At 45.1% G+C, this 22360-nt stretch overlaps 3 protein-coding genes across 6 annotated transcripts in view; all 3 read left to right on the top strand.

Moving 5' to 3' along the window:
* The window catches only part of rhbdl3 (rhomboid, veinlet-like 3), a 29158-nt gene extending 28248 nt beyond the window's left edge, over nt 1–910 (top strand). The window contains exons 8-9 of the mRNA XM_083693416.1: nt 93–153; nt 633–910. Of these exons, the coding sequence (XP_083549542.1) occupies nt 93–153; nt 633–904 (333 nt within the window). The 3' untranslated portion in view covers nt 905–910. The remainder of the gene's footprint in view (nt 1–92; nt 154–632) is intronic.
* A 3241-nt stretch (nt 911–4151) lies between these two features.
* znf207b (zinc finger protein 207, b) lies at nt 4152–11253 on the top strand. Its single transcript, XM_083693832.1, has 10 exons — nt 4152–4296; nt 4817–4943; nt 5033–5171; nt 5763–5945; nt 6294–6369; nt 6486–6547; nt 6959–7092; nt 8718–8957; nt 9367–9523; nt 10403–11253. Exons 1-10 carry the CDS (start codon nt 4256–4258, stop codon nt 10552–10554), a joined length of 1311 nt encoding a protein of 436 aa, XP_083549958.1. The 5' UTR covers nt 4152–4255; the 3' UTR covers nt 10555–11253.
* Nucleotides 11254–11381: 128 nt separating this feature from the next.
* Nucleotides 11382–22360, top strand: cd7al (cd7 antigen-like). 4 transcript variants are annotated; one of them, XM_083693834.1, is made up of 6 exons: nt 11382–12338; nt 13829–13993; nt 14884–15237; nt 15863–16240; nt 17384–17487; nt 18198–22360. In XM_083693834.1, the coding sequence occupies exons 2-6, from the start codon at nt 13936–13938 to the stop codon at nt 18417–18419; spliced, it is 1116 nt and encodes a 371-aa protein (XP_083549960.1). In that variant the 5' UTR covers nt 11382–12338; nt 13829–13935; the 3' UTR covers nt 18420–22360. The 4 variants fall into 4 exon arrangements, with proteins under 4 accessions (XP_083549960.1, XP_083549961.1, XP_083549962.1 ...); XM_083693835.1 differs by having other exon boundaries at nt 12324–12338; nt 13796–13993; XM_083693836.1 differs by lacking the exons at nt 11382–12338; nt 13829–13993 and adding an exon at nt 14334–14476.

The following is a 22360-nucleotide window of genomic DNA, read 5'->3' as shown; positions in this document are numbered from 1 at the left end:
CTCTCTTTCTTTCTCTCTCTTTTTCTCTCTCTCCCTCTCTCTCTCTCTCTCCCTCTCTCTCTCTTTGTCTCTCTCTCTCTCTCTCTCCACAGAACTGGTCAGGGATGAAGTGCCAGTTTAAGCTGTTCAGGATGGCCATGGCTCTGGTCTGCAGTAAGTCTCTCCGTCTGGAATCTCCCTGTGAACCCATCTGTGAGGACCCAGGTCCCTCTTCTCTGCAGCCTGTGGGGAACCTCCCTACTTTTAGCTACTTTTAGGTTTATTTGGATCGTTACCAAAAAGTAGAAGTCGCTAGGGAGTCCTCCGGTCTTGTACTTTGCCGCACGGTACGTCGACTTTTGCACAAAGAAGCGTTGCTCTTGACCTAGTTTGGAAGGTGTGGATTTAGAGTGCCGAGACAACCAAGGCCCTGTGGAATGAGCATGAACAGAACCAGGACAAACCCAGGGCCTTTTAAACACATTATACTACCAAATCGTCACCTAATTTCTCGCTCTAATCTCGTAAGGGAACATCGGTTGCCATGGTTTAAAAGAAAGCCACCTTGAATCTCTGTTTGTGATAAAACACACTGTAACACTCCTCTCTGTCTCCACCCCCCCCCCCCCTCCCCCACTCCTCCTCCCTTACAGTGAGTGTGGAGTTTGGCCGGGCCGTGTGGCTGCGGTTCTACCCCCCGGCGTTCCCGCCTTGCCCCAACCCCAGCTTCGTGGCCCATCTCGGGGGCGTGGCCGTGGGGCTAACCCTGGGGGTTGTAGTCCTCCAGAACTACGAGCAGCGCCTGCAGGAGCAGTCCATCTTCTGGATCTTCTTCTGCGTCTACACACTCTTTGTGCTCTTTGCTGTCTTCTGGAACATCTTCGCCTACAGCCTGCTGGACGTCCGGCTGCCCCCGACTCCTTGAGCCCAAGACGGGGCTACCTGAGCCTCCCCCCCCCCCCCCCTCCCTCCCTCCCTCACTCTCCCCCTCCCTCCCTCACCTCTGATCCAGGCTGGTAAAAAAAAAACTGAGAGGACACAAAACGAAGTACCTCTGATCTCATGTAAACAACACGGAAAGTGACGGTACCCCTTCTTCAACCCACTGGTGCCTATTCAGGAAGTCTGTCTGAGCTGGTCATGAAGGCTAGCATCAGAGAGGGGGAGCAGGTTATGAGGATTTTAGGGTGTCGCGATAAGACCGGCGTCTTCAGGCTTTGCACATGGCCCAAACAAGAGGAGACGAGTAATACGTACAAGCCCCCATTCCAAGTGTCATTCCCCGTGAAGCACCGCGAATAAGATCAGACCTGATTTTGTTCATTCAGAATATATTTGCAGGGAGAATTGGCTTACAGTATGTTTTTTTTTTTTTTTTAGTACTGCTTATGGAGTGTGAGTGTCAGTGTGCCATTCATTCAAAGAAATATGAAAGCATGTGTCTTGAAGTAAGTTTGAACTGTGTCGAGCACTATAACCTCAACTCTGTGTGTGCGTGTACGTGTGCGTGTGTGTGTGTGTGTGTGTGTGCGCGCGCGTGTGTGTGTGTGTGCGTGAGTATCTTGTGTGTATAGAATGGTACAGTGTGTAGCACTGGACAATATTGGCATATTGACAAAAAACTATGGAGTGAAAAAACGGCAGTTGAATCTGAGATAGAAGTGCTGTTTAACCTCTCAGTGTTCCGGAATGTTGCCAAAATGATCCCACAACCAAGAGCATGAAACAACTGTAACGTTAGCATCTACCGGCTGAGCACAACAGCCACAGTAGACCAGTACCATCAAAATGTTACCCAAGCCGAATCCAATGGCCTTTTGTGACGAGGACTGGAGTATTGGTTGATGTGAATGTCAACATTCTCACTCTCAAATGACTGACGGGCTTTAAACCTGAGACTCTGATACTGACCTATTTATATTTATTCAATGTAACTTCTGAGGGGGAAAAGGAGGTGTAACAAATGACGTGAAGCCAACTGACGCTCAGGGGTTCGTCTCTATAGTCTGAAGTAGCTTCCTCTCCTCCACCCGCACTGACCTGGCAAGGCAGGATAGGTGAACGCAATCTGACCGAAATCTACCAGAGGATAAACTATCCCTTGTCCAGTGACTGTCAGGTCAGTGACCATGACGGAAAGGAAACAAGGAGAGGAGGCTGCTTTAGATGATAGAGATGCGCCCTATGGGGGGCGGTTTCCTGGACACAGATTAAGCCAAATCTCCATTTAAGATGCCTAATCTGTGTCCGGGGGAACCAGCCTTATCTTAGCTCTGTGGGAATGGTGTTACAACATGTGAAGAGGTGGACCTCCCCTGAGCTCCCCTTCCATAGAGTATTATAGTAGCGTAAAGGTACTGTAAATGCACCACTTCCAACAGGAGAAAGTTAAGTCATGTTTCACAGATGCAGTGTTTGCTTCACACCGAACATGTCGGACCTCAACCACCAAGGCTAAAACGTGTACTGTACCGTAACCTCACTTTACACTGGTAACCGCTTCGCACAAAACGAGTTGTTCAGACTGTAATTACGAAATGGATATTTTAACATACAGTAGCTGTTGATTGTTTTTGTTTTTTTTAACATGGTTCTATTGGTATCGACTGTATGTATAGTGTTCAATTGGTCTACATTGTGATGTATATCATATTCTGTGCCGTGTATTTAACATTGGTTAAAGATAATTTGGGATTCTATTTAATAAGGGCTATGATATTGTACTAGATAAGTGGAGAGACTCACTGACAATATTTTAACGTGCATATTTTGTAGATTTGATATGTAAATACTGGGGTACATTAAACAGTTTTATAATGAAACCAATGCTGAACTCTTGGTGTTTATGATCCAAACTCAAACAAACCCATTTGAAAAGCCATTGTCCTCAAAAATTCATTGTGTGTTTTTTCTCCATACAATATCACCATTGCAAACCAACTAGTTTTCTTTGCAATGCATTTTAGCTAAACTGACTATTCAGCAAACTGTGGGTACAGAGGGTGTTTGTCTAAGACCCATTTGACATTAGCAAACTGCAGACAACAAAAGACCAATAGAGAAAAACCTGTGTGTGTGTGTGTGTGTGTGTGTGTGTGAAGATAGCTGAACAAGCCCAATTGTTCTCTCTCAAAACTCTCATTGTGCCCTCACATGCATCAAGTCCTTTTGAATGGTCAGGGACCAAGGTTTTGGAACTCGGACTAAACAGGTTCAGTCAGAAAACAGGATTAACTTGCAAACAGTGTCTGGAGAAAGCTCCATTGCACGAAAGTGCATGGCTGCCTGAACGCCGACTAGTCTTTGAGAGAAAACAGCGGACGTCAAAGTGATCAATGAAACGCGTGAGGACACGAGAGTCGGACATAATTCATTCCGAGAGCCGAGCGCTGTCAGAAGGTCTCTCCAGTCTAGCCGCAACCATATGGGGAACAGCAGCTCGAAATGCATACAATGAAAAATTCATTAGGTGCCCCTGAAATGTAGCTTCTTTTGTGTTTCCTCTGCATAAATATCCCATTTCTGAACAAATTTTTCACCTGACAGAGAGAGAAGGGATGGTGTGGATGAAAAATCCCTGACGTAGATTTATTGTTTCCTTTCTGTTGCTGAGCACAGCATTGGGTATAATTCGATGCTGCGAGTTATTTGATTCAGTCACATTTAAACATGAGAGAGAGAGAGACTGGGGTTTGTGGCAATGCAGCATATACTCTATACTCATATCCGGAGGCTTTATACAATGGGAACTACAGATACAGATTTTCCTGTAATTAGTTATTATCAACTATCAAATCAAAATTAAATAGGCCTCCATGCCCATGATGATCATGCACTACACGATGTGGTGCAACTATCACAGTGCATTATCACCCCCACGTGGTCACTGGACGTAATTACAACCAGCGTTATTTGACTGAATTGCAGGGTCCAGGGATGAATGAACCCATTGAAATGATGCCAACGATAATGTAGAAAACAACAAAAAGCGTCGACGTGAATCCATATTTCAGTGTTTTCCCGTCATCTCCAACCTTAGCACTATGAATGGGAAAATGGGAAAGACGCTTGGGTCACATTTGTTTTGGGAAACGCACACGTGGTGTCATTAAGTCCGGCAGCACGGCATTGTGGGTGTTTCCTCCGCCAAAAGCGCCATTTTTCGGCGTTGTCACCACACTGCAGCATGCGGCTAACGTACACCAGATAATAAGAGACGGTCTGAGGGGTCCTCATTGTTCGTTAGCCAGACAACTTTCGGAATACATTCTCGAAAATGGGCCGAAAGAAGAAGAAGCAGATGAAGCCATGGTGCTGGTATCCTTTGGCGTCGGCTGCGAAACGCAAGAAGGGCTGTGCTCGCGAGCCGTAGAACGCAGCTAACGTTGCCTAGCAAGGCCCGTCTTATCTGAGATATTTAGCTGGAATTTATCGTTGTTTAACGTTGGGCTTGCTGCCAAATAACGATCTAACATGCTGTATTTTATCGTCTTACATTGTTGTAAGTCCATGAAGGTGACTTGAGGGCGCAATATTTAGTGATTTTTTGAACGTTGTTCCGTTAGACGGAAGGATAGCCTGTTAGCTTGTTAGCGGTATCTTCCGTTGTTCTGAATGTCAGCTAGGAAGCAACTTCACCAGCTCGTCACTCACAGTCCCGCTGCCGCGACTAACGTCGCTCCTTAACATGGTTTGTTGAGAATACTGACACCAATGACATATCTGTTGCCACACTAAATTGCGAATTGCAATGATTTGATAATGGCTACGTTGCTAACAGGAAGCTAATTAACAGTGCTGTCACAATCAGGAAATACCCTTAACTTTCAACTTAAAGGTACTGTAATCGAGATTTCGACGATGAGAAGATCCTCATCCAACATCAAAAAGCCAAACATTTCAAGTGCCACATATGTCACAAGAAATTGTACACCGGGCCAGGTTTGGCCATTCACTGTATGCAGGTCAGTATTGACAACTGTTCTGTCATTGTGTTGCCGTGTCCGTTTCTGCCGGGTGAGTCATTGACAGGAGGATGCAACCTGTATTTCAGGTCCATAAAGAAACCATTGATGGGGTTCCAAACGCCATACCGGGAAGGACAGACATAGAGCTGGAAATCTACGGGATGGAAGGAATTCCAGAGAAGGATATGCAGGAGAGGAGACGGACACTAGAACAAAAAACTGCTGGTGAGTCGAGCCGTCATCCATGTTTCCATCTATGTTGCTATTTGACAGTCACTACCAATCTTCCGCCGTAGGTTAAAGAACCATCTCTTCAGGCTACATCTTAACGGTCCCTCCTTCTACTTGTGACTGCCAATGGCCCCTGGCCGAGCATTGATTACTTTCTTATGATGACTGATGGATAGATGATGCACTTACTTAAACAAATGTGTTTGTAAGTCGCTTTGGGTAAAGGCGTCTGCTAAATGCCATGAATGTGAAATGTAACAGCGTCTTTGGTCTGCAAGTTTAATTTGGAGCCAGTCGTATTTGTGGAATACTGCATCAGAGAATTATCCCTCTGTAATGAAGTTAGCCTCAGCACTCTGACGACGAAGCAATCAATTCTCATCAGTTGTTGGAATGTGGTATGTGCACTGCACACCCCCCCCCTCTCCCAGACAACACCCGTGCACACCCCCAGTGCTTACGTTTGTGGGTTCGATTCCCGCTGGGACCATATATACTGAAAAATGTAAGTCGCTTTGGATAAGGGGCGTCAGCTAACTGGTATATATATGTAAATGACCGCTCCACCATGTTGTTACGTTCCAGAGAGTCAGAAAAAGAAACAGAACCAGGATGACTCGGACGGTGACGATGACGATGATGAACCGGGCCCGTCGTTTCAGCAGCCCGCTGCCGCCCAGCCCCAGGCAGGCTACGCCCCTCCCATGGCCCAGCCGGGCATGCCCCCCGTGGCTGGGCCTCCTGGGATGCCACAAGGGAACTACTCAGGCACGTCAATGACCGGCAGGGATCAATGCCAGAATGCAGTGGTCAAATTGATTGATTGTATTGATTGTGCAACCTAGGCACACATGCAGCCATGCGCCAATGCTTTTCACATTAGTTAGTCTCTTCTGCCATAAAATCAGAAGTTATTGATGATTGCAAAGTTGATCGATCAATCAAATTGTTTGGATAGTGCTTTTTACACAGACAAACCTCTCGATTGCTTTACAACATTGAACAATACCAAACAATATAAATACAATACAAACGGTATGAACTAACACAGAAACCCTTGACTCCCATAAAGTATTTTATCAAATTGGTTGTGTATGTCTTCTCCACCCTGTACAGGAATGCCTCCGATGATGCCAGGAGTCCCACCCATGATGCATGGGATGCCCCCGGGCATGCATGGAATGCCCCCAGGGTGGGTACTAGATCCTACTCCGACTCTTACCATACTTACTCATCTGCCCTCTGGATCTATTGAACCTCCCGTGTGAGCCATGTGATCTAATAGTTGGTTTGAACCTCTTGTTGCAGCATGATGCAAATGGGTGGAATGATGCCTCCGATGATGCCTGGGATGCCAGGGATGCCCCCAGGTGAGTGGAACCGAGTTGTCATGGTGAACTCACTCCTGAATTCCTAGCTTTTTCGATGACACAGCTGGTTAACATCGGGTGTTGGAGCAGACCGTCTCGCGTGTTGGCAAGCCGAAGTTCGCCAGTTTGAGACTAGGTCGGAGAAACGCGAATTGCGGGGCTACTGTTTGCAACAACTTGACGTCTGTTTTTCGTGAGCACTGAAAAAGAACAGTGATTTTATGTTTCATGTTGTTATTCAGGGTGTATTTTTAGCCCGTCTAGGTCTGTAGCCTTTCATCATTCCTCTGACATGCATCGTCATTCTGTTTAATGGAAGTAGACGTCTTGATGGATGTCGTTGATGAATTTAGAACGATTGTGTGGTTTGAGCCTCAGACTCTTCTCCTCCTCCTCCTCCTCCTCCTGCAGGAATGCCGCCTCACATGGGCCACCGGCCGGGGATGCCCCACATGGCCCAGGCCCCCACGGTGGGCATGCCCAGCCGGCCAGCCTTGGCAGCCCAGCCCGCAGTCACCAAACCTCTGTTCCCCAGCGCAGTACAGGTGGGTCTCACTGGAGCAGAGGAGGCCTGGGGCTACAAGACGCTGCAGCCCCCACCTCCTTCATCAAGTGCACTTACTTGTCACGGGCCCCACTTGTTTACGTCCTCCATGAAGTGTTGTTGTCATCCATGAATGAGTAGTACACAGCAGATGGATCTCCTGTCTGTAATAGTGAAATGAGGACGGACAGCACCGTTTTATTTAAAGACCCGCTTGTGTATTCGTCTCTGTCACATCCACACTGTGAGTTTAGGTTGAGCTATAAGTCATAAGGAACAGAACAGTAGCCTATGGCTCATTGTGAAACCAAGTGTCCTGTTCCGTTTCCCCCTCTCTGTTTCTCTCTCTCTCTCTCTCTCTCTCTCTGTCTCTCCTCCTCCTGACGGTGTTCTTCACGCTCCCTGCTCCCTCTACGCTGCAGATGGGGTCTCACGCTCCAAACACAAGCACAGCCTCTCCAAGCGCAGACACTCAGTCTGCCTCCTCTAAGCCTCTGTTCTCTAACTCGCCACAAGTACGCAAGGCCTTTTAACCACTTAGATGTCCGTTATACAGACGGTAATGGCATGCAGACCGGGGCTCAAAATAGTATGTTTTCTCTCAGTTACATTGGTACTGCTTGATATGAGGGATAGTTCATGACTCTGGAAGTCGTACCGTAAACCTTTTTATAACGTACAAAATCATGAACTGTCCTAACTCTTTAGTCTGGTCAGGTGGGTAGGATTTACTCTTTCTGGATTCTTCCAGTGCTTCCTCCTCCACCTACCAAGCTGTCAAGCAAGCCTCTGTGATTGGATAACAACGCGCACTGTTCTGACCCGGGTCTTGGTGGCATGCAGCTTTTAATTGGTTGGGTGAATAACATTGTGAATTACTAACTTAAATGTGTTCACCGTCTGATTAACCGACCCAAACCAACTCAAGCTGGCTTTTTCGCACCTTCTGAATCACTCTGCCTTGAGGGAGAGCTGATGTTGGGCCTTCTTTGGGGGGGGGGGGGGGGGGGGACTCTCTGCATGCTTATCTGCGTTGTGGTCTTTTTTCACGGGATATGGTGTTTTGGTTTTTATGGTGTTTAGGCATGGCTTACCCTTGTGTTAGCATGGTTTTCTCAAGTGGGATTTCCTGTTTCACCGTGCTCATCATGCAGCGTTGTGTAACATGGCATGTGTTTTTCTTTATTTCTTTTTTTTAAATAAAAAATGTTTCAATCTTTGGAAATGCTGAACCAACTGGCTTTCAGTCACTTTGTGATTGAAACTAGAGTTGATCTTTTGAATCAAATGGAGCTGGCTTGCACCGTTTTTGCTATTCGACATTGAAAACCACTAGTGTGTCTTGGTCGTCTTCAGGCATTGAAAGTAATAAGATTTGCTCAGCACTGTTAGTTTGAATGGTGCAGTGCACTCTCTTAAGAATCACCATGAAATCAACTTGCCAGTCAAAGATCAGACATTTCACAATCAGCTCGCCATTAGAATCATGACTTGTGTATCTCATGAGGAATGTGCTGTAATGGAACATGTCAGCTCTTGTATGCCAGCCCAGTCATCTCACGGTCTCTCTCCTCTCCCCCTCTCTCTCTTTTCTCTCTCTCCCTCTCCTCTCCCCCCTCCCTCCAGGCCCAGCAGAGTGCTGCAGCCGCATCGGCGGGGCTGCCCCACGGTGTGGCGCCCTCCACCTCCTCCGAACCCCCCAAAGCAACCTTCCCCGCCTACACCCACTCCTCTGCCTCTGCCTCTGCCCCCCCTAGTAACGCTGTGGCCAAGCCCCCGGCCACAGTCACCAGTAGTAAGCCTGCCACCCTCACCACCACCAGTGCAACTAGTAAGTTGATCCATCCAGATGAGGACATCTCACTGGTAAGTCGCTCCCGCTTTCCGTTTTGCCCTTCCACAGTAAGTAATGTTATGTATGATAATAGAACTGTATGTTTCCGGTGGTGGTGGTGGTGGTGGTGGTGGTGGTGATGGTTAGGTGCTTTGATTCGACTTGTCTTTGTGCTCCCGGGTGGGCATTGATACGGGCTTCTTCAACCTTTCCGTTGGTTCTAAAGTGTGTACGCTGCCCACCCAGTGCACAGGGCGAGCTAAGTCCAACGCACCTACTGCTTATGTTTGACTTGTGAACTATTGCTTAAAACAAACTAGCCAGATATTGAGTTGGGCTGCTGCTGTGTGGGTGTGTTTGTCCTGAGCTGCACTGAAAGGGATAGACTTGTGTTGCGTCCGTCCTGACTGTCCCCAATGTGTCTCCCCTCGGCCTTAACAGGAGGAGCGTAGGGCCCAGCTGCCCAGGTACCAGCGTAACATTCCCAGGGTCAGCCAGGTCCACATGGCTGCCCCCCCGGTGGCGGCAGTGGGGGGCATGATGCCCCCCCAGCAGGGCATGCCACCGCAGCAGCCTGGCATGAGGCACCCCATGCACGGTAAGAGACGGCCGCTGTGTGGTGAGCAGAGAAGAAGGTTCTGGTTAGAATAGAAGAAGCAGACCTCCTCATATGAGTACTACCAGACATTTTTTGTTAGTTCTCCCCATTCCTTTGTGGTCCTCTGTGGCTCAGTTGGTAGAGCATGGCGCTAACAATGCTTAGATTGTGGGTTTGATTCCCGCTGGGACCGTAGACACTGAAAAACATATGCACTCACTGCAATGTAAGTCGCTATGGATAAAAGCATCAGCTAAAGGGCGCATTTTATATATAGAACGATGTAGAAGCTTCTTGTTAGTATCCCGAAGGGTTCTTCTGGTTGTCTCTGTGAGAGCAGCCTTTGAGAGGGACTGTTTGGTTCCGTGCAGAAACCCTTTGGTTTCATGAACCCTCTCTGTGGTAAGAGGGACAAAATGTACTCAATTGTCCATCTGTTATAAACAGAAACTTGTCATCTGCTCTGGTCTCAGTGCCCATTTATCTGATTTGACAGTTGGGATGTGTCTGTAGTGCCCGTCCCCTACCCCCTACCCCAACACCCCCTACCCCAACACCCCAGGCACCCCTACCCCAACACCCCAGGCACCCCCCGCCCCCTACCCCAACACCCCAGGCTCCCGCACTGACATCTGAGAGACGGATCAAACCGAGAAGAGCGGCCACAGCCGTGTGAATTGTACCACTGGTCACTAGAGACAAAGACAGATAGATGGGTCTTCCAGGCCCGGCATGTTATACAGCACAGGTACCAGTTACGCATGAAAAACCCCATATAGGCTCAATGCTGTAAGTCGGTTTGGATGGAAGTGTCCGCTGAAGGGCGCGTCGCTCCCTTTGTTCTGTGTGTAACGTGAGCCTGTGTTATTCTCCTTCCAGGTCAGTATGGTGCTCCTCCCCAGGGCATGGCTGGCTACATGCCTGGAGGGATGCCTCCGTATGGGCAGGGCCCTCCTATGGTGCCCCAGTACCAGGGAGGCCCCCCCATGGGCATGAGGCCCCCCGTCATGTCTCCAGCAGGGCGCTACTGAACCAGCGACACCATGCCTTCCACCAACCCCCCCCTCCCTCACTAGGTTTGGAGGTTAAACCTTTTCTCACCTTGTCCTTTTTTAAAACTAGCCCAAGCCAATGAGCAGTAACGACCGGTGATGGTGAAGAAAACTAAACATATTACAACAACACACGGACGTTAACATGATATCTGTAATGGGGGGGGGGGGACAAAACAAACAAAAACAAAAACACCTCACAACTTGATGTTTGTTGTTGACAGCTTTTGTTGAAAATTTGATACATGTATGGTTTTTCTTCTCATGTTTCACTCAGGTTTGTAGAAGTGAAGTGTGTTAAATATGGTTCATATTGTTTAGACGCTGCTGGAGAATAACATGAACGTACCAACCCCTTACAAAAAGGCAAGTTCCTGTAAATATACGATTATTATTATTATTTTGTTTGTTTTCGTAGAGTGGTGTGAGGACCTCACAGCACACTTAGGTGCTGTTGGACGTTATGTCCCCAACCAATGGTTGGTGAGGGTCTCAGATGATGATGATGATGATGATGATGATTCCAACTGTTTCGTAGTGTAAGGGATACTCGAGTTCTTATCAGTCCTTTAGCGTTCTTCTTATTTCAGGTTTATTCCACGATCAAAAGGGTAACTTGTGTGACTTCTCTGTATTGTTTTAAGATCTATGTTGTAATAAAACCCACTTAAAATTCAATGCTGTTTTTTTTCCTGTCCCTGTGGAGGGGGAGAGTCTTCCGTCATGAATGAAGGTTTGTACTGGCGTCAGACCTGGGTCAAATGCGGATGTCAAGTACTCTGAACTATTTGGGGGTGTGCTTGGATATAGCTTTGATTGGACGGAGCTTCACGACGAAGCCGACCATCGGCTGGTCTGCACTTGTGAGACCGTTCCATTGGTGTCATCCTACCAGGCGCACTAAATCAAGTGCAGCTCAATTATTTAAAAGTATTTGACATGTCTTTTTGACTTGTCCAGGTCTGACCTATGTTGAGTTGATGTGAGTAGTACTCAAATAATTTGCCGTTTCAATTATTTCTGGTACTTGATCATGATAAATGTCTGTGTGCTTAATAACACATTGATGCACAATAGTTAAGAGGTCCTTGATCATAGACATCCACTCATTTGAAATATGCACCCTGAACCCTGAAATTACTGTCGTCTTGATGACCCTGAACTGATTTCCTTCCTCATTTAGGGTCACCAACATTTCTCTCTGGCTACAATGCTTTCACTTGCATGTGAGTGCTGTAGTGTATGTTCTGTACTTGTACAGTAAGGATGTTTGTCAGGAGCTGCGTCTGTGTGTTCATGTCCTCGGGGTGCCTTCGCCCTGCCGACTTGATGCTCTGAGCGTTTCAACCCTTGTGGAGCGTCAGAACGATGTGCCCATGCTTTTTTTTTTTTTTTTTTTTTTTTTATATAAATGTAGTCTTAAAATAAACAACTTTTAAATCCCGTTGGAATTAGTTTTTAACCATTAAGTGATGATGAGCACAAGATGGCAGGAGCAGCATTGGGGGACATGAACTTGGTTGAGTACAGATCCCATGTGGACACGGGATCCCATTGCTATCTGCAGTGTGTCTGGCAGAGAAAGTGATTTTCAACTCAGCACTAATACTAATACAACATGGTTGAGTTTCAGATTCTAGTATGGCAAAAGAACTCCCCTGTGCTTCCGTCTCTTAATGCTTTGTATGTCTTTCTTTAGCACATCCCTGTCTGCTTTACAGCCTATATACCCTGCTGCCTGGCAACACAGGTCAGTTTACCCTGTAAGTACCAGTTCCTTACGTAGTGTGGCAGTATCTTGCACTGGACTTTTTGATCGTGTTGAATTTGGGGATTGAGAATTTTAAACCTAATATTGTTTTTTTTTTTAAAAAAGAGAAAAAAAGGAAATAGTAATATGTACTTATCCCCAAGATGCATATATAAGACAAACACTATAATCTATAGACTAAAGATTTGGTTACGTAAGATTGTGAATGTTGAGACTTGGAAGTCTCTGGATGTGTTTGTGTCTGATGTTGATGTGCCCCCACGGGGACAGTTCTGTGCATGGGGACTGGAAGGTAATCCATCTTTACTTGGGTAAGTAGTTATTCACGTCAGCCATGATGGATACGTAGATATCTAGACACAGTAGGCCACCTGTAAAGAAACATTTTTAATTAATTGATTGGTCAGAAACAACGCCATGGCTGTTAATTTCTAAGTCATGTTTTTTTATTTTATAAATGGATTTATAAAAATGATTATAAATGGATAATAACAGTGTGATTAGTGATCGTCCTCAGAGGATTACCCCTCCAATTGGTTCTATGCAGGAAACTTGCTCACTCAACAGAACTGAATACTAATGTGTTCCCTGAACAGTGGAGAGCAATAGGATTTCACTTCCACCCAAGTCATAAAGATGCTGCCTGTTGACTAGTGCTCATTATCCTGTCATAAAGATGGGGTGCCTGCTTGTATTATCTTGTGCTACAGACAATAACCCTAACCCTCAGTTTCAACTGAGACCCCTTATTCTGCTAACAAGTAATGGACATGTCATTTTGAACAGTCTTTCATGGCCCTTTCATAAGCCAAGGAAGTGTAAGAAATACAGTACTTGTCCCACCCCAGCTGAGATGCATGCCTAATTGTATCCATGTATTTTATTTTGCTGTTTGTGGATAATAGATTGTAAGGCATTCCAAGTACTTTGTATTTAAACACATGGGTATTGTATTGATATGAATAAAGTAATTTTCATACTGTATGACCTCAAACACTTTTGTTCTTCATGAAAGCGATTGAGTTTTAGTTCTATTCAGCTGGTAGGTTAGTTCAGAAGGGGAATGATCAGAAACAGTTATCATAAGCCACCCCTAGGTGGCCATGTTAGACCTACATGTGAAGGAACTGTCAGAATCATTAAGAAGGGAAAAAAAAAACGGGGGGGGGGGGGAAACCCAGTTAAAATTGACAAATTTTAAGTTTAACGATATTGTGTGTTTTGCACATGACATCAGAATAGCCTACAGAGCCTATTTTTCAGTTCAGCATTGTGTTTGCGACTCTCTCGTCTATGTAAAGAGAAAGTTAGGGAGAAGTGAGTAACAGTTATGTTGTAAGGACTGGTACTACAGTAAGGGCCGTTGATGTACTATTCTCGCTGACAGAGCTGAGGTTTAGGGAGGAGCGTTCTCTGTTAACCAGGCCACACTCCTCTCTGAACCCACAGTCTCCACCTCGCTCTGCTCACACCTCTGCCCAGGCAGCCTCCCCCAACAGTCTGGGTCGTTCACCGCGTCTGGTGTGTCTGGGGCGCGTGGTGAGACTCTCCATACCTTAATTGTTTGATAGAAGGTCGTCGGGGGGGTCATGGAGATGCGTCATCTGGCCGGGTTTTGGATTGTCGTCGTGACCCGTTCTGTGTTTGGTAAGTTGTGACACTTCCCTTATTTTGGTGTGGGATTAACCTCTTAAACTGGATCTCTGCTTTCTTTTGATGTGGTTAGATGTTAGTCGTAACAGTAAAGGGCGTAGATGAATGCCATATAGCACAGAAAAGGTAGGGAGCATTGGTTTAAAACAATAAATGAGAAGAAGAATAAATGTGATTCTGCAGATGCTTTCTTGACCATGTTAGGTAACTGGAAGCCCATAAATTGTCTCAATACAGATGTTTCCCTGTGTACAATCAGCTACGTAGGAGAGAGTTGTAAATACATACAGTCTGATAGCTGTAATACGTTTATCTGGGTTGGGGTTAATTCCATTTCAACTCTGGAAGTATTCCTATTCAAATTCCAATTCCACATGTATATGCTTTTCAGTGAGGAAAATGTAAAATTGGAGTTGGAATTTCAACTAACTTCCTGAATAGACTCAATTGGAACGGAATTGACTGCAAAACCCTGAGGTCTGCAATAATAATAATAAACTTTATGTATATGTCACCTTTTTGAAACAATGTTACAAAGTGCTTTACAAATAGACAAAACATGCAAATAAAAACAAAAATATAAGTAGAAACAGTAAAACACAGACTCATTAAAAAGAGTAAGAGCAGCATCAATTGAAGGCTAGTCTATAAAAATGAGTTTTAAGGAGAATAACTGATCCTGCTAGCCTAACACCCTCAGGCAGGTCCTTCCTGGGTCTAGGGTGTCGGCATGGTAACTCCGGAACGACCAGAAGGGTTCTGCCTGAGGATCTTAAGCTGCGCTGAGGCTCGTAGGGGATTAAAAGGTCTGGAATATAGTCCGGTGCCAGACCCAGGCGAGCTCTCTCTGAAAGTTCTCTCTGGTCTGTCTCTCATCCCCACAGCGTTTGGTGATGTGAAGTTCCTGGACAGATTCAAGGGTGAGTCTGTGGTTCTTCCCTGTGTTTCTGATTTGAATGACAGCAAGCCTATCGGCCTCTCCCTGAAACGGAAGCGGATACGCCCCGACGAAGTGCTCTTCATGTACACCTTAACTCCGCCCACAATCAGCGAGAAGTATGGCAACCATCGCTTCCGCGTCACCGGGGACCCCAGTAACAGTCAGGTGAACGTGACCATCAGCCAACTGAGGGGTTCAGACACAGACCTCTACTACTGTGAGTTTGTGTTCCTCAGATCCACCGTCGACTTAAAGAGCCCTGGCCGGACGGAGTTCATTCTGTATGTTAATGACACTGGTAAGTATGTAGTCAAATTTATTAAATCAATTGGTTTCCTCTTAATATATGTTGTTGTCTCTCCTGAGAGATCAGGAGGTTGTGTGTGTAAAAGACTGTTCTCACCCCGACACACAAGCTCTCTCCTCCCTGCCCCAATAGTCTGTCACTCAACGAACAATAGTCTGTCACTCAACGAACAATAGTCTGTCGCTCAACGAACAAATAGTCTGTCGCTCAACTAACAATAGTCTGTCGCTCAACGAACAATAGTCTGTCACTCAACGAACAATAGTCTGTCGCTCAACGAACAAATAGTCTGTCGCTCAACGAACAATAGTCTGTCGCTCAACTAACAATAGTCTGTCGCTCAACGAACAAATAGTCTGTCGCTCAACTAACAATAGTCTGTCGCTCAACGAACAATAGTCTGTCACTCAACGAACAATAGTCTGTCGCTCAACGAACAATAGTCTGTCGCTCAACTAACAATAGTCTGTCGCTGCTAGCTGCAGCTCAACCATTGGTGTGAACGACCAAGGTATGTACGCCCGTAGGATTGGGTTAGCCTGCCTGGGCAGTTACATTTTCAGGTCTGAAGCATGGTTACATACGCATACGTGTCTGTTCCCTTCCCCTTGTTGAGATGCCGCAGGGTCAGTGGACGTAGGGGTGTTAGAGACCTGCGTGGGGGGGGCGGTCGTGCTCCCCTGCCTGGCCCCCCATGGGAAGGCTGCTGCCACGGAGGGCGTATGTCTAAAGCGGAGGCAGGGCCGGGCGCAGGTGGAGGTGCTTTTCCACTCCAAGCATCCCAACACCACCCACCTCTCCACCTCCTCTCCATTCCCCCCTGAAAGGCTCAGCCTCCACCTGGGCACGTCCCCCAGCGGCCTGGCCTACAACCTTACCCTCCTTCACCTGCAGCCTGAAGACACTGGCTTTTACAGCTGTGAGCTGCTGCTCCCCGACAGGCCCAACACCAGCTCCATGCTAGGGAGACACGCCTACTTTGTGTTTGTGCAAGGTGGGTCATTATACAGGGCTCGTGAATTAATAATATTAATAATTAGTCCATGTTAAGTGAACCCAGCTGCTCAAGTCACTTCTGTGTACTTTAACCAAAACTATATCCTAGGTGTTTTGAATTTGGCCAGATTTTGTTTACCTACAGTATGCTGGTGGTCATAAACATGGGATATTGGATGTTGCTTTTCTACAAATCCCGTTTAAGTGGACAGACCTGGGGGGGGGGGGGTAGTTGGTTGGTTGGTTATCTGGTTAGATGATTTTGCTCTTTCCTTGAAACTGTCTTTACATGCAAACAGAAGAGAAGAAGCTGGTGTCGACGTGTTGTGGGAAGTAGTTTCGGTTTTAGCAGTGGTGAAGTGGATCACTAATAACGGCTGCAAGCAAACAACATTCAAAACAGACCCCCCCCCCCCCCCACAGGTCTAGTTCTAACTCAATACGCCCCCCCCCCAGATAACCACAGGTCTAGTTCTAACTCAATACGCCCCCCCCCCAGATAACCACAGGTCTAGTTCTAACTCAATACGCCCCCCCCCCCAGATAACCACAGGTCTAGTTATAGCTCAATACGCCCCCCCCCAGATAACCACAGGCCTAGTTATAGCTCAATACGAAGCTTTTGTTGCTACATGTTACCCTACATGTATCCCTAAGTTTATTTTCATAGTTGTCTTGAGTGCAATGGTGAGAACCAGTCAGCAGCTGAACCTGCTGTGAGCGTATCAGAACCAGTCAGCAGCTGAACCTGCTGTGAGCCTATCAGAACCAGTCAGCAGCTGAACCTGCTGTGAGCGTGTCAGAACCAGTCAGCAGCTGAACCTGCTGTGAGCGTATCAGAACCAGTCAGCAGCTGAACCTGCTGTGAGCCTATCAGAACCAGTCAGCAGCTGAACCTGCTGTGAGCATATCAGAACCAGTCAGCAGCTGAACCTGCTGTGAGCCTATCAGAACCAGTTACATGACTGTTAGTCGTTTCACTGCATGTGGGAGCAGTTCAGAATTCGACGACTGAAGGCAAAGCTAAACTTGTAAGCTGTTTGAATGAGCCTTTAATGTGGGACCCTGTTCAATGTTTTGTGTGTGTGTGTGTGTGTGTGTGTGTGTGTGTGTGTGTGTGTGTGTGTGTGTGTGTGTGTAGGCGGTCACTGCAGCTGTTCCAGCTACGCCACCCTCCTGTACGCCACCTCTGCAGCTGTGGGCCTGCTGCTCCTCCTCCTCGCTGTCATGGCGGTGGTTTACTGCGTGAGTAGCCCATATGATGTCTCCGGTTCACGACGGTGCCCGTTGAATATGGACGGAAGGCCTGAGATACATTAGTCTTATGTATTAGTCTATATGTGGTGTAGCACACTAACGCGCATACCACATAATCGCAAGGTTCCTGGTTTGATGCCGACCCACAACACGTCTTGCATGTCACCCCCCCCCCACCCACCCATCCTTCCTGGAACCTTGCGATTACGTTGTAAGGACATTAGTGTGCTGCGCTATAAAGCTCCCCTCACCTCAGTTGTTTTTTGAGACGTTACCTGACGTTATCTGGCCAACCACGAAAGACACAGTGCAACGTTTTGGTTTCTGTGCGACTGATTATTTCATTCTGCCGTCAGCTTGTTATCTATGGGTCGTTGGCTGAGCTCAGAGGTGTTTTTTTTCGAATGTCCAATTGCCTTTCAGTTGCATTCTGATCAATTGCAATGTTCTGCTTTATGTGCCCCAGTTGTTTCCTGGTGGCACTGGCATTGACTGAAACACTGATTCTCTCAATAGGAAGCAGTTCTGATTGAGTAATGTCTCTCACCTTGAGGATGCCACCTTGGGGGGGGGAAAAAACAACAAAAACCAAACTCTCTCGCTGTTCAGATTCAGCAGTGTGTGTAAAACTAAAAAAAAGTGTCAGTTGTACCTTGCCTCCTTCACCGATTTTCTTCACTTCCTCTTTCCCCTGTCAGGGCCAGGCACGCCACCGTGTCAAACCGCAGGCAGGGTTTGAAATCTATGAGGAGATGGTTGGGGTGCGGCCCCCCAAACGAAAATCTGTTTCCCACCACTTCATGTCCCCCCATCTGGAGGAAATGGATACATCTGGGCCTGATGACAACTTTCGACCTGAGAACCACTATGAGAGTCCCCAGGGGTCCCCGCTGGTCCCAGAGAAGAGGGAGGCAGCTTGAGAGGTGAAATCAGCCTCTCTCTTACCTACACCGGAGTATAGGACTTTCACAATTACTCACTCACCTCTCCAGGATGAGGTCAACCCCCTCATCTAAACGGCTATGCATTGAACTATAACTATTCAGATTGGGATGATTATGATATGTAGTTTTTTCCTGAGATGGATGCAGTTGTTCTACAGTAGTCTCTTTGGATAAGAGCGTCTGTTTAATGTAATGTAAATGTATTCACTCCCCCCCCCACCCTAACATTTTGCTTTGATGACAGCTTTGCACACTCTTGGCAAGGTGTGTCCAAACTTTTGACTGATACTATATATATTTAGATATACACACACACACACACATATATACATACACACACATATTTATATATATATATACACACACACACACATATATACATACACACACATATTTATATATATATATGTATATGTGTATATATATATATTTTAAAAACATCTTATCAGAGAGCAGTAGTGGTAGAATGCAATATCTGTATCTGTAGCTTTGCTTCTTAAAAGGAATGAAATCATTTATAATGATATATTAATAAACACAAATTGAGACAAAAATAACAGACAAAAATAACTGAGACAAGACACTTCTTAACAGCCAAGAAAAATTGCAATTTATTAATATAGTCCGAAAGAAGCTCCATAGTTCATGGAAACATTATTTTCCGGTGCATGTCATTAACAATCACATTCTATGAGGAAAGAGAAAAATAACAACGTTTAAAAGCCACAACTTTGTATCTCAGTACAGACATTTTTCCTTAATGTTTGTTTTTAAAATAAAGAAAAAGGCAGAAGGCAAAGTTCCCCCCTTCCCCTCCCATACCCACCCACCCACCCCACCCCCCTCCCCCTTTAAAAAACGGACAGCCTTTAAAATCATGGGCTTTCTCAGTTGAACCCACAGTGCTTTAGCAGGAGTATAAGCGCTCATTGGTTAAGGATTACACAGCATGGCGACGCAATGCAAAGATTTGCCATACATCTGTTGATGATGATAATGATGATGATGAGGAGGAGGGAGGAAGAAAAAAACAAACTAAAAACAAAAAAAAACATAGCAAATTTGAGCAACAAAAACACACCCCTTACTACACCGAACCCTGAACCCCAGAGTACGAGTTGTCATTGTTGTTGTCGCCGGGCCCCGGAGAAAAGCAGGGCCCGGACGGACAGACAGACAGACAGACAGACACTCTCCCTCCCACTTGTGCATAGATCATGATCCTTTTCAAACCAGCTTTTCCTCCGTTTCAATCTATCTGTCTCTGAAAACCCATCTGTGTTACATAAGAATCTCTTTAACTCATTGAATACCTGCCACAGAAACAGAGATGTGAAGGACAGGAGAGAGACAGAGTAATGCACGGTGCTCCTGAACTACAGGATGGAACCTTAAAGAAAAATAATACATGTTAAACATACAACTAATTGTATGTCCTATTACTGTCTTTTGACAATCAAAACCATTGATCATTTTTCGTTTAAATGTAAAGCAATTTCTACATATAGATTTACATGTAAAGCACTCTCCTTTTTTTTTTTCCTTTTTTTTTTTCAAAAGTTCATTTTCAGTCCTTTATTTGGTAAATATGTAACTTGCTACAGATTTGTTTAGAAACAATGGTATTTCATATTCTATTAAAATCCATAACCTTCAGTGCTTGGAGTTAAGTTTCTCATTGTTATTGTCATTTATCTCTCATAAAAATTCAAAATCAAAATGGTGGAGTTGGTACTCTGGAACCTTGGCCTTCCTGAGACGAGATCCACATCTTTTACGAGTGTGCAAGATAGTGAGCAAATTGCGTCGTCTTTTACAGACCAAAAAACTAACAAAAAAAATCTAATAAATCAATACACAGAGATAGATAGTCTGTCGACATCAAAAGAGAAATTAGAATTGAAATACAACACAACACTGATCAATCCCAGAGTTCTGAAAGTAGCATAAATCTTCATTTTGCAAAGTTTTTTTTATGTTCATATTCATTTGATGGAAGATGGAATTTGTCCTCTTTTTTTTTTTTCCTCAACATTCCCGTTTTATAAATTCCTTTTCCTTGAACTTCAGACAAATGAAATGTTTTGTAAACGACAGGTGGCTTTGCAAAAAGGAACAGAAAGATAGGCACCTCTGAAATGAGTCCTGTAACAAACTCACTTCCCACACGTTCATCCCTTTCCATTTCTCCATCAAGTTAACATAGGGATCTACTACTCCTTCTACTACTATCTATGGCCACAGTTCTTTGAGTTTTTTTTTTAAAGTTTTTTTTTCTACTTTTTTTAAAGTTTTTTTTATTTTTTTATTTGTAATCAGAACAAAATGGTGCAATACTCAATGATAATCCATGTTATTTGGATTATACCACAATAAAAGCCACTATAAGGTAGATAAACATTTTACAGATAAAACAAAAAACCTTTTTTTCATTAAGTCCTTGAGTAAACATTTACACGTGAATTGTCACCATTTCCCCTCAGTACTTAGTCTCGTTTCTCTACGATTAGCTGAGTGAGGGGCAGAAGACACTCAGTGCAATGTTAGAAGATCATAACAATGTCTATCAGAATATAGTTTTTGACAAGCAAAAAAACAAAACGGAATAAGAGAACAGACAACAGGACAACATACTGAATGGAACCAAACAGCAGGCGAAGGCCCACCAAACACACAGTTGTTTGCACACACACTCATACATACATACATTTCTGACTTTCAACACAACAAAGATGATTTTTGCATTTTTTTTTTTTTTCTTCCAATATTTTTTTTCTTTCTTTTGAAACTTAAACGCAATATTTTGAACTGATGTCCTCAAAAAAAAAAAAAAAAAAAAAAAGCTGGGAAGTGCACAAGTCAGACAAAAAGAAATTACAAAAGACTTCACATTACGTCATTGGCGCTCCTTGATTCAAGTATTTGTGTTTATATTTTTGTTTTGATATGTTTATGATCTTTTTCTCTACTGGGAAAGTATGTGTTAAAAAACAGGTGATTTCAGGTTGGGAGTTTAGACTTTGTTTCAACAACAAATCTACATACAGTACAAGCACTTAAAGGTACTGTAAGATGTATTCTACAACCAGGACATGCATATCCGACTCCAGATAGGAAACACACACATTTCTCTTGAACCATCAAGTATCACTTTTAACCCTATTTACTTTCTTCCTATAACTTATTTGCGGGGGAAAATACATATTGCTCATCTTTCACTTGAATTAAACCCAGACCTTTATTAAAAGGAAAAGAGGTGGAGATCCAAGGTGTTGTGATGTGCTACCACACACCGTTATACTTACATCTACCGTCAGACTGTAGAAGTGCTGGTGCAGCAGTAGAAGGGGGGGGGGGTGGGTGGTTGACCCCACCCCCTCACACGGTTTTGGATTCTCCCGCAGAGTACGAGGACCCCAGAGGTCCTTCGGCTAATGGGTCTGTCTGAGCTTGGATCAAAGGCAGTTTTACAGAAACAGGCAATAGTGATTTTTGCTAGTGTGCTGCAGGACTACGTGAAGTCCTGAAAGGTAGCCTTTTCCCGTTTTTGTTTTCTTTAAGACTTTTTGTACCTCTTGAAATGCGCCCTCTCCCCCCCCCCTCCCCCTCCCGCAGATACGGTGAGGAGGGTTGGGGGCTGATACAGTGGGCCCAAGCCATCTGGGTCAGTGGAACTGTACAGTTCTGTGGGTCTGCTTTGAGCAGAACACAAACAATTACGATAAATAAAGCATCCACAAGAAGGCACCCCAGCCTGCAGTCCTGTTCCCTGGATGGGTGGGAGGAGAGACACTGCCTGCTGGAGACGTTTCAGCTAGAAGTGCAGAGCTTTTTAACATATTATAGATTTTTTTTTTTTTTTTTTTTTCCTTTTTCTCTCGGTTTAGGTTTTTTTCATTTTTAGATTTTTTGTCAAA

This window comes from Argentina silus (assembly GCF_951799395.1).
Source record: "Argentina silus genome assembly, chromosome: 22".
NCBI classification, from domain to species: domain Eukaryota; kingdom Metazoa; phylum Chordata; class Actinopteri; order Argentiniformes; family Argentinidae; genus Argentina; species Argentina silus.
Note: the sequence above shows the minus strand (reverse complement) of the source record. Positions and strands in the feature narration are given on the sequence as shown.